The sequence below is a fragment of the Cinclus cinclus genome, chromosome 11, assembly GCF_963662255.1.
Source record: "Cinclus cinclus chromosome 11, bCinCin1.1, whole genome shotgun sequence".
NCBI classification, from domain to species: Eukaryota; Metazoa; Chordata; class Aves; order Passeriformes; family Cinclidae; genus Cinclus; species Cinclus cinclus.
Window position 1 is genome coordinate 10,785,740 of NC_085056.1, and position 18,202 is coordinate 10,803,941.

At 35.4% G+C, this 18,202-nt stretch overlaps 1 protein-coding gene across 2 annotated transcripts in view; it reads right to left on the reverse strand.

The window, feature by feature from the left end:
- Positions 1–18,202, reverse strand: part of FTO (FTO alpha-ketoglutarate dependent dioxygenase) — a 224,458-nt gene that overhangs the window by 162,025 nt on the left and 44,231 nt on the right. For both annotated transcript variants that reach the window (XM_062499892.1, XM_062499893.1), the window contains exons 3-6: positions 16,616–17,273; positions 8,423–8,566; positions 2,324–2,403; positions 1,855–1,998 (exon numbers count right to left, since the gene is read on the reverse strand). In XM_062499892.1, the coding sequence (XP_062355876.1) occupies positions 1,855–1,998; positions 2,324–2,403; positions 8,423–8,566; positions 16,616–17,273 (1,026 nt within the window). The remainder of the gene's footprint in view (positions 1–1,854; positions 1,999–2,323; positions 2,404–8,422; positions 8,567–16,615; positions 17,274–18,202) is intronic.

Sequence of the window (18,202 nt, forward strand, 5' to 3'; positions counted from 1 at the left end):
GCATTTCAGGAAGATAAAGAACCAAGAAGAATGGCTGCACCTAGTTACAAGAGTTAACAAAAATTCAATTATGACAAACTTCAGTTATGACAATATTTGAAAATAAAATACAACAAATCTTCACCTCTAGATACTATCTCATTTCAAGCTCATGATCTCTTGTTCAGGGGAAGAGGAAAAAAAATCTCAAGGAGCTTTAGGAATAGCACAGAAAGCTGTATATCAGAAATACACAGGCAAAATTGGGAAACTGGGTGGCAGTTCTCCATTAATCCTCTGGGGATTTGGATTTTAATGCTATTTTGATTTTGCATTTAAAATTGCTAACAAACTAAGAGAGTGAAATGAAGGGCTCATTTTCATAAGTAAGCAGTTTGCTTCTTTAAAGAAACAACACAGTCTCTTGTTTTTCTACCTGCCTGATAAAGTTTGAACCTAAAACCTGTATTAGTGCCTGAAAAGACAAAGATTTATCATACAGGAAGGTAGGAAGATTTTATATGCAAGAAAAGTTGCATTAGCTTCACAGGTCTTTTTCAGCTCAGTGATGTTTGAAAAAGAAATAGGCGTTTACCTTAGAGGTAAGTCTCTAGAAATTTTGTCTATTTGTGCAGCAATAAATGAAATTTAAGTAGCACTCTAACAGCAACTGAAGATTTAACCTTGGGATAAAAAACAAAGAAAAAAGAAAACAATAGTAAAATAGGTGGATGGGTAGTCTCTTTTCAAATTAAATATAGATCCAGCATATCTACTAAGTACACAATATGTACAAGTTAATGTAGGACTGCTGTTACAGTATATCCCATATGTGTAACAGGAAACATCCCTGTATGTCACATTGCAAAATTATTCAGGTGACTGCAAACACCAGGGGCTACTCTCTCACCTGATGTAAACAGCACATGGCTTTGATGTTAAAGGACCCGTGCAAATTTACACCAGCTGTGCCTGTGGCCCTTGCTGTGCAAACCACATATGCGTGTAGTTTTATGGACTGAGCCTGATTAATGTTTTGTAAACCCCTGCATGCATCAGACTTCTTTAAATTGCCCTAGGAGCTGTTTTGGTAAAAGTCAAGGGCGCAAATCTTTTGCCAACGCTATGCTCCATTTTACCAACTGTAAACACAATACAGATAAAAATGTGTTCTACAAAGTTTTAGTAGCATGACACAATATTATATTCCTCAGCAGACAGAAGTTGAAACATTTTACACAAATTCTAATTTGAGTGCAAATGACCTGTGCGCAGCTTCTAATTTATCTTAACAGAAATACAGCACAGCTACAAGCAAGAAAGCACCGTCAGCTTCAGTGGAATCCTGTCAAAGTGCATTCATATACTTGCATCTTTTGTATCACCTAATAACCAGCTAAATATGTTCTTCACAATTACTATTTCCACTGTATTTTCTTCAGAACATACTTTAGAGCTCACAGTCCTAATTATGCCACCCATGGCATTTTGCAAAAACCAGGTTCAACAAAAACCAGGGAGGAATAATTGAAAAAATTACCTGCTTCTTTCCCTCTAATCCTCTAATCCCTTCTCTCTCTTCCTTTCTGTTGGAGAAGTGCTAGAGTAGCCTGTTTGATCACCACACTGTCAGTTCTGGTCTAGTATTTTGTGAAACTTCTCTTACTTTACCAGCAGAGGGATCTTAAGAAGGAAAAATGAAAACTTCCACGATAATCCCAGTTACTGTACCCAAGTAAAAAAAGACATAAAAGCCACATTGCAAACTCATACAAAGCAATGCCTTGTAATCAGCTGAACACAATTGCTATTAACTCCATGAGGAGACTGCTCTGCTAGACCTGGCTTGAGTATTTTCAGTGCAGAACATCTCACCTCATTATGTATTTCTTCCACTTGCTTCACCACTGCAGCTTCCAGTGATTTCAAAGACAAAGCCATTGAATCAGAATCAGTCTGTAAATTCTGGAGTGCCAGTTCACACTGTCCAAGTATGTATTCCAACGTTCCCCTTGAAGACTATAAAGATACAATAAAAACGTATATATAACAACTTCTGAAAATTTGTATTTCTCTACTATATTTCATCAGCAATTCATGAGGTGTAGAGCAGCACATTCTCAATTCACATCTGGGAAGTCTACCTGGGAGCTAAGGCCAGCTACCAATACAGAACCAAGTGTACCTCAATCAAAAACAAACAACAGCAGTTGGTAATGAAAAGAATTTGAGTCATAAGCAGAACATGAAGCACAATTTTGAAAAGACACCATGGTGCTGCAAATATGGCAGCAGGATATTGGTTTTACAAGAGACCAAACAGTGAAATGTTTTTGATACTTACATCTGCCACCCTGTGAGTTGAGCTGAACCGAGGTGATAAACCAGCCAGAACACAGTGCTGATGTGTCATATTGAGATCATCTAGGGACAGATTAAAAAACCTTAAGTACAGGGAAAAATTATACTTAATAAAAGTTAATCTGGTTGGATATGAATTACACACATGACTTTTCTTGCTTTAAGGGTTAGAGAATTCAGTCGTATAGCTTCACAATATTTTACAGAGCACAATAACTATTCTCTATTCTTGAGTCAGAAATATTTCTACTTACACTAGTTTCCTTCTATGAATTTTAGAAGTGGCATTTTCCCACCTCTTACAGGGAAAGTTTAACTAAACAAATTAATTCCTCCAAATCTGAGGAGACTACTGAGTCTAGACTCCCAAAGAGACTAAACAGACTACTTGGATGTTACAATCTCTTTCCCCAAAATCACTAAAATTACTGAAAGTTCTTGAAAAAAAATGCTACAAAACAAATAAAAGAACTTATGAAAAAACTATTTCCTATAGACACATTCGAGAATAAATTGCACAGAACTCAGTCTTGCAAGGACCACAGAACATTATAATCTCTGGACATTGCAATATTTAAATCCCACAATCACTTTCAAGAAGACTTGTGTCAGAAATAAAACCTAAACACTTCCACGACCCCTTTCAGTGCCCATTCTTTGTGATTGTATGTAGCAAACACAGAATTAGACTCATTACATTTTGATTTACACCTGTGTTCAAACCCTTGGCAAATCTTTCATTGTAGTTATCCACCTTGGAATTGCTTCCAACTGTCTCTAATCCTTTATGAATCTCAGAAAGAAGCCTGTAATTTTAATTTAAGAGTTTACAATTAATCTAAAACTCTAATTGTACAAAAAAAGTTGAAGCTTCATTGATTGCATGCCCCAGAGCATATTAAAAATACATTTTATGTCTAAAAAGATTGTGGCAAAGTTTTGCTTTTTCTCCTAAATATATATTAACTGAAAAGAAAAACAATATTTTGTTAAATTGGCCGTTGTCCATCTGGCATTAAAAGCTTTTGTGCAGATACAGAACACTACACCCAGAATACTATTTTGGTTTTGGGGCCAAACCAAACTGTTTCATTCCTTGGTCACCCATGTTGGCAGTGCCTTAGTGCTCCTGTGGGGTTCAGTACAAATCAACTCTCAAGGAGTCAGCCTCGGTTTTACATGACTAAGCACTGACCTGTGAGGTCTGCAAAACCAAAACAGAGACTCTTCAGTATACAATGCAGGCTATTATTCTCTATGTCGACTCCCCCATCAGCAAGTCTTGTCAGTGATTTTCCTGTTATAGGTAGCAGATGGATTCTGGAATCTGGATGTTGCATATTCAATTTTTAATTGTGGAGGTGAGTTCACATAATAGATCTGTCTCTCCCTGCACTGTATTGACATCTGGGGTTTTCTGCCTCTTGTTTTCTCGAAATACATCTCTCCAGCACAGAACCTCAGCACAGTCCTCTCTTCTCCTTCAAACTGACAGTTCCTCCCTTTTCTCTCTGATCCTGTTCTCAGTCCCTGCCCCTGCTCTGTCCACCCTGGGATTTCTTCTAACAGCTGAATTACCAGGGCTCCACCAGCAGCACTGAAAGTCCTGTGCTTACCCAGCTTTTGTCAAAAGAACAGACTAATGGATATGTCTGTGTACAAACACTGAAATAACATACATACACTTAATTCTCATTCTACTACTGAACTAACTATCAGTGAGCTGAGCAGCTAAAGCACTTGGAGAGGAACAGTGACACCCATGTCACTGCAAACTATGGCAACATAACAAATAAAAGGTAGAAAGATAAGAAATTCTTAGCCAGTCCTTAAAGGAATGGGGGCTAAAGGCCCTAAACTTATTACTTGGAGGTACAGTATTTCGCAGGAAAGCACAGACCACAACAAAAAATGGCTCCCAGAATTACCAAAAGGGCTTTATATAGTCTTTTCTATCTCCTCTAGTGTTCCTCCTGAACTTTTACACAGTTGTCTTTGATCTGTTTCAAGAGGCAACTAAAAGGTACAGTGGAGCTTAAAGCACTGGCAAAATCTTTGATATATCAATATATCTACAAACAAAAGTGAAACGGACTTTTGCTAATTTTCTTAACTAGCATTAACAAACAAGAAAACCGTGCACAAATAAAACAGAATGAATTAAAAGTCTAAAAGCTAAAATAATAATGAATTGAAAATAAATATGTCAAAGTAGTCAAATTTCATGATCAAAGTTTGGTAATGACAAATACATTCCTGGAGTTCTAAGTCTTAACAGTAGGGAATATACCATTTGGATTAAATGAGGACTCAAAAAAAAAGGGGGGGGGGAGGTGAAAAGCTCCAACACATTCAAGATGCTAGAGAGCAAAGAGGGTTCAAGTTGGTTTGTGAAAATAGAAGCAGATTAAATATCTAGAAATAGTTTAATGAGTCACTATATACATGTGGAAGTGTTTCCATTAAATACTTATCTTTAACCACAAGCCAACCTCTGCAATGTGTGCAACCTACTTCTGGTTGGTTATGAAAACAATTTTTTGATGCCTCTCAAACTATAATTTGCTGGGGGTGGGGAGTGGTATAAGATTCAAAGTTCATCTTCATGCTGTTTTAAAACCCTAACCTTCAAGCACAAACTTGATCTATGGGAAACAGCTGCAGAAAAGTAAATCTGCCTTTGAAAGTGTCCAGAATGTATTTTTGTTAAGTATGTTTTGATGTCATGGTAGGAAAATTAGTGAAAATTGTAAATCTGCTTGCAAATCTGGTCATGTCTAACTCAAAGATTAGGGGAAAAATTCCAATTTAATAGTAGGACCATGACAAGGCTAGTTAAGCAAGCTCTAGGACAGAGCAGATGGGGCCCTTTGCTCACCTCCACGCGTTTCGGATTTATTGCACACACCCAACACGTTTCATATTAGACACCCCTTGACTGTGTACTTGAGACAGCAGGGTTCAGTGTGCACTTCCTCTGCAGACCAATATATTATTCTAAATTGAGCTAAAGTGTTTCCGTTTCATGAGTGATATAAAGTTTAGATTTGAATTTTTAGGCAGCAGACTTGCAGCCATTCACCAGACTTTTTTTCTTCATATTAAGAAAAGCCTAAAAAAATTATTTTGAAAAACCTGTCTTACAGAAAGTAATTCTGCGTTTTTGTTGGGTTTGCTTAAAAAATACATTTATATTATTGTAATAGCTTAAAAAAAGAATGGATGTGATCACCTTATGTTTAGTATTAACATACACCTAAATTATGGCTCATGATTTCATCTGAAGGGGGCTGCTGAGAAGGAAGATGTAAATTTAAATTAGAAGACATTTTACTAAATTTCTTCCCAGAATAGCAAAAAATATTTATAAAGCAAATGTAGAGAGGAACAGAAACATTATTATTAAATGTCTACTAGAAATGCTAAAAAGAAAACTGGGGTTTTTTTGTTAGCTTGCTATACCCATTGATCTTGATTTACAAGCTACTGTAATTGCACATTACTATAAGAAATATCCAGTTACCACACTTTCTTATATAGATTTGTGTGTACCACAGGAAATACTAGTGGCATTACAGGTACAGGAATTGATAGGACCTGACTTTTAAATTATAAGCAACATATTGAATGTGATGTTTCAGCATTTTCAACATTCATAAAAAGTAGTAACACTACACCATTCCAACAACTGGAAGAACAAACCTATAGAGTGGCTGAGTTTTGTGCTAGGGTGGATGAGTCAGTGGTGGTCACAACCAGTCCTATTAATCAGTGCCTGTACATGAACCACCACCAGCTGCAAGACTCTTCCATGCTATATTTTCCAGATGCCATGCATTCTGGCACTATGCTTTTACCATAATGCCAGCAAGAGGACTCTGCTTACCGAAATGAGGTTCTGGGATATAGCATGTACAAAAGAGTAAGACAGATTTTTTTTTTTAATTTTTTAATTGCCAATTTTCTTTTTCTACAGTTTTCATATTTTGTCTTTTAGATGGCATCCTCAGGATACCCCCCCTTAAAAGTGCAGAAAATGTGAACAGCAAAAAAATACACTAAAACATATATGTGTTTCCTTATATTATCTTTCACTCCAAGTCAAAATTATAAAGGCAGTTCTGCTACACAAAGAAACCTAATAAAAAGGGCCATTTTGAGAATACCCTCTAAGACTATTTAGAAGAGCAATCTTTTTTCCAAGTAATTGAAAAGAAATACAAAGACTATGGAAATACAGAAGAGATTAAAAAAACACCTGGCCTACAGAGCTCAAATCTGTAGCTCTTCAAAAGTATTAATAAGAAAGTGATTTACACATCATCTTCAAAAGAATGTTTAATACATCCTTTGTTTCCATCTAAACATAGCCATGATGTTACTCATTAAAAAAAAACTAACTTTCTGATCTACCCTTCATATAGAAACTCTGAAAATACTTTAGTTACTATATAAATTCCACTAGGGAATAAAAAACACCCTTATGATCTGGTAACTCAATCAACTATGATCTACAGTATTTTGCAATAAAAATACTACAGCTAGCTCCTTTTATTAAATACCTTCTGAATCTGTTGGCCAACATTGCTCTATACACTCAAAGTTTCCAGACAGGAAGGATTAGATAAGAAGTTTACTTGATGCCCTAACTGCTATTGCACAAAAATAGATTATAATAACCTTTCTAGGAATGTTTAGCTGCCACTTAAACTTCATTTTCACTGTCCCTCTTTCCCTCTAGGTTTCTACTTTATACCTTTATAAAAAAGGGAGGCACATCCAGACCACTGTGCCAAAGGATCTCACATCTCAACACCTGATCTTTCCATGTCTGAACATACTTCAGAGCTCAGTTAGTCCAGTGCTTTTACACGACACTTCCCTGATGACAGCGCAGAAGATTTGATGAGATCACTAAAAACAAAGAATGCTACATGGCTTTTATGATGGCTTATAAAACTATTGTTCGTAGTATATAAACTGTGAAAGGTAAAGTTCAAAAGACTGTTTTGCCCATAAAGTTGGGAGTGTGACAAGTCATTATAGGGACATTCCATGGAATCTGCCTTCCAAGTCACAAACACATAAGCAGGGAGCTCTGCAAGTGCTCTCGTTCTTCAAAGATGATGCCTATCAAGCCAAGACACTAAACAGGCCAACCTCATGTTGTCAGAAGCCTTGTTCTTGTTTTTTGTGTGATTTATAACTAAATTTATTTTAACAAAACTGGTAACCAAGACAAACAGAAGTCAAAAGAGAAACCAATAGATTTTGTGTCAACAAACCTTAGCAACAGTTCTCGCTTCATTTTTTTCAATGGATAAACCTTAGCACATGAGCTCAGCTGCTCAAGCAAATTAACTCAATTTAATTTTCTTTTTTTAATCCTCTACGCTTGAGACATTGAGACACATTCTTGGAGTAAGACAGCTGTGTTCATTATGATCTTACTATAATCCTGCTACTAGAAAACAGCATGTTTGAATATAGACATAGTAGCAGAAGGAGAGAAGTGTCGTGTAAAACTGGTGACTAATAAAATATCCATAGATTGGCAGAATGACTGAGACCTCAAGGACCATGGTAACAGAAAAATTTTAAGACATTAATTCACATCTTACATAATACAGGTGTCACTTGTAAGCCAAGGTGAAGAAAAGAAATTTGTTGAACTTACAAGATGCTCAGAAAAACTGCATTAAGAATACAAGAAGAATCTAGCAACACAAAGATGGGACAGATACAGCACAACTTCAGGCAAGATGTGGGGAAATTCTAGCTGTGGCCTGAAGCCTAACTTGGATTAGTAATTCTGACCGCACAACAGACAGAAAAGGTGAAAAAAAAAGACTATTTCTTTCTTAGCTGTAAAGTGAAAGAAGCATTAAGAAAAAAAAGTTACCCAAAATACCCTGGAAGTAGGCAGAGTAGGAGGAATTTACTACATACTCCAGACAGATTTCATGTTTTTCTAAATAAGATAAGTCCTAACTGTAAGGAAGGTATGGTAACTTATTTTAACATAAGTGTAATTCTCTCTATTTTCAACAGAAAGTTCAACCTCCTAGTCCTTGAAAATTACCAAGCATCAAGTAGATGTCTCCTTGGTGAAGTGGTACTGCCATGCCAGGTGTCTCTATGTCCCATGCTACCTTCAAGCCTACGTGCCAAACAGCCGGGTCTCTTCCCTTCAGCTCTTGTTCATTGCTTTCTTGTACAGCTGAATCTTGAGAGAGAAAGAGACCACGCAAATGAGGGAACAGGTAAGGATCATAAATATAAAATCTGGTTTAGACTTAAAGGTATCCCATCGCGGTACAGGATTTAATAGGCTTAAAGATTCTACAGTCTCCATTTGCTATAATCATCATCTCCAAATTCAAAACTATGCAATAGTAAAAGGAAAAAAAAAAAAGCGACATGAGATCAAGAATTTCTTTGCAACCAACTTTACCAAGATGAAAACTCTAAGTTAACTACCAAGTGAAGGCTTATCAAGTCAAGGCTTGTAATGGACTCAAGGTTTTCTGAAATTCTTAAGCACACGCAAGGGGAGTTTTAGTTAAGTATCACTAAATTTTTCTCATTACTAAAACTACAAGCATGGAAGGAAAAAAAAAAACCAAACAAAAATGCAGCAACACTGACAAAATAGTAGACAACTTCAGAAAGAATTTCAAGTCATAAACTGCCAAAGCATTTTAGGAACAATTTCATTTGTCTAGGTATTTGAACTTTCACCAAATCATAAACTGAGGCAAAGTAAGGTGAAATAATGGTTACAAAACACAGTCTAGACCAGCAAAGCAAATCTTGCAACCATCTCTGTCATTCTTTTCTCAAAATTACTAGTCAAACATGCTAGATAACATGTGCAAGAGCCAATGAAGCTTCAATACATTTGTCACAACACTTTCCTTATCATTATGCAACATGAACGTGTTGAGCTTGGGGAAAAAATAATCCACTGCACAGAAATAGCATTTAGAGCTTAATCCCTCAGAACTATTTTCATAAGCTTACTTCACTGCAGTATAAATTGAAAGATACAGTCAGCATTTATAACAAGGTATTTGGGAGCTGTGGTGTAACAGTTTTCAGCTGAAGTCGCAGTGCATTTTGACAGAGGAGGGAGGAAGTTTTAATAAGTATTTGGCACAGAACAGCAGTGAACATTTAGAAATTAACAGTGCACCATGCCCAATTCTTGCTTACAACTTAGTAACTGTGTCCATCTCACTGTCCAGTTGAAATGCGCTTTCATGTAGTAATTTTTAAAAACTTGTCTCAATTTAATTCTAGAAGAAAAATATTAAAGATGTATAGCTCTTATTATAAGAGGCACACACAAAGCGTGACCACAAACTCACACTTATAAAATATTCATATCATTCATCTTACATGGTTACCACAAGTTGTTTAGCTGGGGGCAGCCTTTAGAAAATTAAGACAATTTATTATCTATTATGTCAATGAAATACTGTCTAAATTCAGGAAGCAGAGAGACAAAGCCTATTAAAGAGCCAATCTAAATGTTCTTAAGTGAAAATTCTTACAGTCCCCAAGTTGCCTCCCTTCACCTCTTGCAGTTCTCATCCAACCAAAGCTCTGGCTCGGGAGCAGCTCTAGGCCCTTCCATCAAGGAGCACACAAATGAGAAAACGAGAGCTAGCAAATACTCAGAAAAATCAATACTAAACTCTTCAAGGGGCTTTCATATTTTCTACCCTGTTCAGATAAATTGTAATTTAATTTAAGAAAAATGTTTTCTGAAAACTGCAAATAGGACGGCTTTCAAGGCATTTCTAATGCCATACATCATGGATATTATAAAAAGAAGTAACCTTTCTGGGTTAACTCTCTCTGTTATGCTGCCTTCCCATTCACTTTGGCAGCAGCACTGTTCACAATATGGCACCAATAAAATATAGAACTACAATCAGAGACAGCAATTTCAATCAAAGTTTCCTGGGGTCTCCTCATAAATCCAGCACCTTTGGAATGTGCTCGTTAAAATGACTTATTTTTTGCAGTTTGATAAATTTTTTATTGCTTAAGTACTGAGTTCAAATACAGCTCACAGTCTCCTTTTCTCTAGATTCTCAATTATTGCACCTTATAATTATCAGCAGCAATTGAAACTGATTGCTCCTACCATGTTATTTTGGTAACAAATGGAAGCAAGCTGCTACTTGCTTTTAAATGCAAGCTACCCTGAAACTCAGAGCAAGGACAAAATAGACACCTTAACATTTGTGGCACATCCCCAAGTAGCACTGAGAAACTTTTACATAAAAATAAGTTGTTATTAAATTCTCTATAGCACCTCAAGAATGACTGGTTGCTGTATATGTTTTATATAATTACCATTTGCCATTTAAGTGAAAACATTTGGATGAATCTAAATCATAAATACTTGAGAATAAATCATGTGAATAAATAATGGATCACATACCCATCACCTTAAGAACACAAACTTACTTTGTAGTAAGCAATACAGAAATGGTCAAATACACAAGTATTTAATGGAAGTATAACAAAACCATGTGCAGATTTGAATTCTGGTCAGCAGAGGTTTTACAGACTTGGGCCTGTAAGAAACCTCTATGCTGGAATCCCAAATAAAATGGTGCAATGAAGTAAAAAGCTTACCACAACATAACAATACCTCATCAAACCTGTAATTATGGTAGAACCATGAAAGAGAGAATGTAGCTCCAGAAAATTGGCCCCAGCATTATGCTTTTAACTAGACAGCTCAAATTTCAGAGATGATCCAGCACTTAGATCTGATCTTATCAGGTTTGGGTCAGGGTTAGACTCAGAACAATATGAAACTTGTCTTCCTGGAACTACTTTGGTTATTGTTCCAGTGCACAGAAAGTAAAAGTAGCTTTGAAAGGTTTGTTTGCTGTTTGGCTCCAAAATCTTCCAGAATTTGAGACTTTTTTAATGCTCTGAAATCTAAATGATCTCTATTCAAGTCAAACTGTAATGGCAAATTATATCCTAAATGTAACCTTACACACCATTTCTTAAGAAAACAGAACCACTGCCAATACAGTGCTAAGAACAAGGACTGTAAGCATATACTTCAACATTAAACCCAACTGATCATAGTTATGTTATTTTTCTACAGATTGATTTTTTTCCAGAATGTAAAAGAATTTGGGCACATGTTCCTCAATTAAACACATACATAAATTATCACTGTCTTCCAATAGCAATTTATATGTGTTACATGCAAGAAGTGACAAGCACGCTTTGCTTCTCAGCAGCTGATGGGAAATAAGAAATATCTACCCAAAGTTATCTCCTCTACCTCATTACTGAAAAGCCATAATGTAAGAGGTTTAATTCTATTAGCATTTACATTTTTCTTGCAACTGACATTCACAAAAGCAAAAAATTGTATGATTTTGCCAACAATGTTCTTATCAACTAATGTTTGGAATGCTGTATCAAGATATATCAGGAACAACAGCACTAAAATAAGAACAAACAATATTCTGTCATCCCTTCAATTTGAAGGAGAGGCTGGATTTGATTATTGAGAAGATGTTTAAAAGAAACCCCACAACAGTCTATTCAAGCAATGATTTCTTTTCAGACAACAGGGATTCTAATCTATTATTGTGAAAATTAGTGGATTACTAAAAATTTGTGACTCTTGGAACATAAATCCAATTGATCAGACCCTGCAAGTTAGAGCTATGACCATTTCATGTACTTAAAAGGAATTTCCATTTTCCATTTCTTTAAAAGGAATATAAAATTTTCTACATACCATTTCTGTTATTTTAACAAGTAATATTTCTCTTATATTACTGACATTAGAAATTATTCCAATCCTGCAAAAAACATACATTTCATGACTTTTGTCCATTAAGCATACAGAAAGTACATAAAGAGGGTTATTGGTCAACTACAAAGTTAGACTGATTTCAATGCTGAACAACTTTTGTAGTTTCAGGATGTTTTTTTTTAATATGGTGGGGAAACATACATCTGTAGTGCATCTCAGTTATTTTTATTCCCAGTTAAATGAAATAGCCATCATTAGGCTATAGGCCAGGATGTTGCTTCTAACTTCACAGAGTAAAAACATATAAACAGCATTTTACAAAAGAAACAAGCACAAAAGCTCCTTGAAGCTCAGTCATCATTGCAACTAACAGTAAGTTTGTTAAACCTTTTAACATTACCTTGTCAGCAGACAGAGCCAGTTGTGTAGAAGTTCAAGAGTTTAACAGCAAGTAGGCTTTGCAGCAAGAAAACAAACTAGATATGGCAAAGAATCTGGAGAAAACTACTTACCTAATCTCTTTCTCTGTGAAGTACAGGAAGTGTGTCCATCTTTCTCTCACAAGTGTTTACATTTTTTTCCATCTCCTGTAAGTTTGTAACTGAAACCAGTCTCTATTTCAAAGAACATCTTTAGATTTAGAACCAATGAGTACTCTGCTAAGTAATAAAACTTCCTACAAAACTTACATCGACCTGATAGAAAGCTAGTCATTAGGAACTTTTCATGGATAAAATCCAACTTTTGAAAATGCACTAATTCTACTGGATTGCAATTCACTTTCATAACAGCAGTAGGAAATAAAAATGGTTTATAAGCTTACTGTATTAAAATTGTGAACAATTCTTTTACCTCCATGCTCTCAGGTGATAGGATACTTGTAAGCTAATGTGTTATTAAAAATGCTGAATTAGTCAAAATTTGAAACTCCTGTTCCTTGATAAATTCTGAAAAGTAATTTAATTCCAAATACTGTTAGTGGCAGTATAATTAAACACACGTTCTGTAACCTATTCAATTCTGTACATGCACCCTGACTATCACTCATGCACCTTCATGCAGCATACACACTAAAAGGATACCTCTCAAATTTTTATGAGGCCCCATTCTCATCACTTGACACCCTACTCTTAACCTAATGGAACGTAAGTAAAACCATCAAGCAAAATGTTTATCTTATTTTGTTGTAAGAAATGTACTTCATTTGAAGTTGCTTTGAAACAGTTTCACACTGGAAACAAGAAAAACACTGATACCAATTAGAATATCAGCTTGTTCCAATATCTTTATGTTGATGTCTAAATTTCTTTTCTGGCATATTGAAAACTGCTTCTACTCCAATTAATATTGATCAAAGTTTCAAACATGAAATTTTCATTATGGCATCAAACAATGAACAAATTAACAAGAAAACAAGCTGTTTCAATTACAGTAGTATCTGTTTTAATGCTATTTAATCCACTAAGTAGATACAAAACAAATACTGATATAAAGATGCAAATGAAAGTAAAAAAAAACCAAAAAACATATAACCTGAGTTGTGCACCTCTAAACAGCCTGACAGAGCTGCCATAGCTCAGTGAGACTGCTTGACTCCAAGGGCTCCTGCTGCTCAGAACCTGACAACCTGGGGATTCTGCATTTGCAGCAGGGTAGATCAGCACCAACCATGCAGCTCTGGAAGCATGAGCTTCCACATGCAAAGGCTGCCACAGACCCTCAGTGTCTGCAGTACCTCAGAGACCAGGGAGGATTTGAGGAACTGAGAGTTGACAAAACAAACGTGCAAGACCCGGCAGAAACAAAAATTGAGCCAGTTCTAGCAAAAATCAACATGCTTAACTTGTGTTTTCATTTCCCAGAGAATCAGTGTTTTCTCCCAGAAAATTACTAATCCAGCTCATCTACATGTCCTAAGGAAAAATAGCTCCAACAAAAAAATCCTGACCACATCTGCTCTTTTTATTATGTATTCTATAGTGATTCTGTGACAGTCTGTTTACACTACACTGAGAATTCAATGCTAATTCAATACTAAATGAATTCAAGAGTAAGCACTAATAAAAGATGTCAGCATAAAAACTAAACACATTTATGGAAAATAAGAAGACAAGTCAAGATATGATCCTACAAAGATATAACAATATTCTTCAAAAAGATGCTGAGATCCTTGTTTCACAGTTATGGAGATCTGGTAATACAGGAGATATTGAAAGTCTTTGTGAACTGGAGAAACCATCAAAACATTGACATTATATAGAACTGGAAAGAATAATATTATAAACATTGATGATCTTATAACCACCAGCATTGGAAGGCTGTAAACAGAAAATCAGAGTAGCAAAAAGACAATCTGCTTTTCTAAAATCAAATCCTGTTGGATGCACTGGGTCCAAAACTTTAACACAAACAGATATTTACTGACACTTCAGTTAAAAAGGCATATTCCTAAGCTATAAACAGGATCTATTTCTACCACTTTATGAATAAGCAGGTCATTGCTTTAGGGACGTGCAATGACAAGCACGCCCTGAAGACAGATGGGAGTGAACTGCTGGCACACAGAGCTGCACTCCATGACATCTCTCCAAAATGCTCCACAGCCATGGCAGGCACCCGAAACTCCCTCCAAAGCTCAAGAACCCAACTTGAGCAATGCAAAACCAGAAAAATTTAAATAAGTGATTTTTAATTTTTTTAAATGATAGAAAATCAATTTATCTACTAGAAAGATCCTTCTTTCTTTGTTTTCATGTCTATTTCCAAACTTTTCAGAAAAAAACGCCAAAACTTTTAATTGTAAGTGTATGTATGAAAAAAACCTTGTATTTTGCAAAAACATTAATTAGATAGATATCAAGATAATTTTTAGCCTAAATATATAAAATACTTCTTTCTACCCACATCAATCAAATCTACAGAATTTACAGTGGTTTTAAAACACCAAAATTTTTACTTCTTTTATGTGCTGGATCAAAGAAACAAAATCAACTGATGAGTTATGAATAAACATAGTAACTTTCATTTTTGTTAATTTATAGCTCTCTGAACTTAAAGGGACTCATTTTTCCCCCCTCCATAAGCAAACTTTATGTTAAAGTAAAAAAGTTTTAAGCATACTACAATAAATCCTTATACACAGTATTATTACTTCAAGCTCATGTTTAGGTGTCTGTAACTTAAAATCCTACCGAAAAAATATTTCTCTACAGTACTAATGGAAAAAAAAAAAAAAACAACACATCTATTTAACACCATTGACAAGTAGGAGACAGAAAGACATGCGTGATGAAAATTACACTTCCACCAGTGAGGGAATCTCTTCTACTCAATTTGCTAAGCCAGTTGATGTTTTATATCCAGGAAAATGTAAATGATATGACTTTAGTTGTACATTAAGTAACAAAGTGACACAGAGTTTATTATTACAAAAATAATAACAAAACCAGTAAGAAAATGCAGGTAGGAGTATAAACTATTATTTTTATACCACAGTCTTTAGCCAAAACCTACTGAAGTCTATGCAAATTCTTTCCCTATTCTAAAGCAAACATCAAAGGATTTTTGGAAGAAGTAAAAATCCATTGTGAATTATGAAACATAACAGAACATTTGGAAATTCAAATCAAGTGTTTAAATTCTAATTTTATGTTTGCAAAACTAAGAGTAATTAAGTCTTTGTTCAAGCATTGTTAGGAAAAAAAATAAAATTTCATGTCTACTCTTAAATAAAGGTAAAAATGGGAGAGGTAATTTAAACTAACAATGAAATATTTAACAATGTTTCAACCGCACTATTACCACTACCACCTCTAAAATACTGTATTTTTAAAATTGGTTTTAAAATAAGCAAGAGCCTGCATAGCCTGTCAGATAGCAGTTGTTTTAATGCAGTGTCCAACCTTCCCAGAAATGCTGGCAAGTCCTCCATAAAACACACATTAACACTACAGCATGCCTAGACAAAATGCATCTATTTCTAAGTAAATACAGTAATACTTCTCTCCAAAACCAACTGAAAATTATCTTTCCAAAGAAAGAAGAGTAGTAAAATCAGAATAAAGCAAAGCAAGTCTGTATATGATAAATAACACTATAAAAATGGTGATCCCAACCACAGTGAAACATTTTACAGGATAGAAAACATGCACATGTATTAACCTAAGAAAAACATTTGACAAATTTGATTTCCTGGCTCTTAGTCAGGGAGTTAATTATATCAATTCTAAAATCTTGTTAGAGAACAATTGTTAAGCCAGCTGCAGTAAACACAGGTATTTTGTACAGGTTTTAGTGGAAATAAAGATAAGGCTTAAATACAAAAGGTACCACAATGCATTCAGAAGCACATGAAAAGTCCAGAGCAGCATGCAGAGGTGTGCTGATGTACACACACAAGGGAACACCGGAGAGATTCAGATATTTTTTATTTCAGATATTTTTTGCGACTGGTCAAGTCCCATCACTCACCTTCACAGCTGTAGTTGTACACAGCCACCGTTGACCTTGCCACCAGATTCTCATCATGGTGCCAGCTCACTGCCATGTTCCCCATTCCAAAGTAAGGTTCTTGTTTCAAGTACAGCATGTGTAGTGGATCCATATAATTTAATAAAGTCAAATTATAAGATGTTCTGTTCTTTAGACTTCTGTCATCCTCTGCTACGCATATACTGCTTTGATCTTTTGAAACAGACCCTTGCTCCATAAGAGAAGCTGCAAAACTTTGCTCCCTATCTATTACAGCAGTATCTTTAATTTCTTTGGTCTCAAACAAATTTTGTCCCTGTAATGCCCTGACTGCTTCAATATGCAAGTAGTCATTAAGTCTCATTAATGCTTTACAAGCATCACGTATTTGAGGACTGCAATATTTTATATCATAACCTTCTGTAGGCCAAGGAACTGTAAACAATCTTGTGTTCAAGTACTTATAAGTGCATCCTGGGTTTCCAATTAATATACGAGACACTGGAGTAAGAAAGTCTTTTCCTTTGATCCTTACAAGATCTTGAAAGAAACAGTTGTGTTCTCGCAAGGTCAGAAAGCTTTCTTGTACCATTTGATGGAGCTCTTCAGGTACTGTATCAGATTTCCTGAAAATCAGCTTGGAATACTTGGTCTTCCACTAAAGGAGAAAAAGACCCAAACAACAAAAAGAGGAAAATAATTATTCTTTTTACAGGAGTCAAGGTATTTCAAGTCAAGGCAAAGCTTGAATGAGTCTAGAATGAGTCTAGAATGTGGTGAAGATAGAGATGCCACTTGTCAATTTATTCTCATATTTCAGTATATTGCACAAACTGTGGATATGTACCAGTGGCTTCAACCAGAGCAAATCTCCAAATAAAGAAATAAGAAGACTCTAGAACAATTCAGTAGACCATAGAGCTCATCTAATGAATTTGTAGGTAATGCCACCTTTAAGTATACAAACAACAGAATATCAAGCAAGAAAGTGATTTCTCTTTTTGCAGACTCTTTTTGTACAGAAATCTAAAGGGCTACACGATAAATAGTTTTATATAAACAATACTTTTCAGGGAAAAAGTTAAAAAACCAAAACGTACGTTTAAAAAAAAAATGCGCTGCTAACATTCTGGTGCTTTCTATTTTTACATTCCTGAGTGCCTGTCAATTATCTCTCATTTTATATAAAGGCTCTCTTCTAATAACAAAAAAATGTCCAAACTTATTTTCCTCCCCGGCTCCCTACCTGTAGTGTCCTTTTTCCTCATATCCTTTTGTGACCACACCAGCTCTGGTATCAGCTGGAGTTCAGAATCCAGCAGTGTGTGGAGGCAGCCACTCACAGCAAGGTATAACACTGCTAATCAGCAGCTTCTTGCTTTGTATGCAAAATACTGCTTCCCACTCCAGGAAGGCTTAGATAATTTTGTTTTTTTAATCTGGTTTTCTAAGGAAGTGAGTATCACATAATCACACCTATTATTGGTTGCCTGTAAATCTGCTTTAACTACTGCTGAGATTGTTTGGCAAACTAGACAAAGGCTAGAGAATAAGTTCTTTAAAAGAGTGAGTTCTTAAGTATGACAT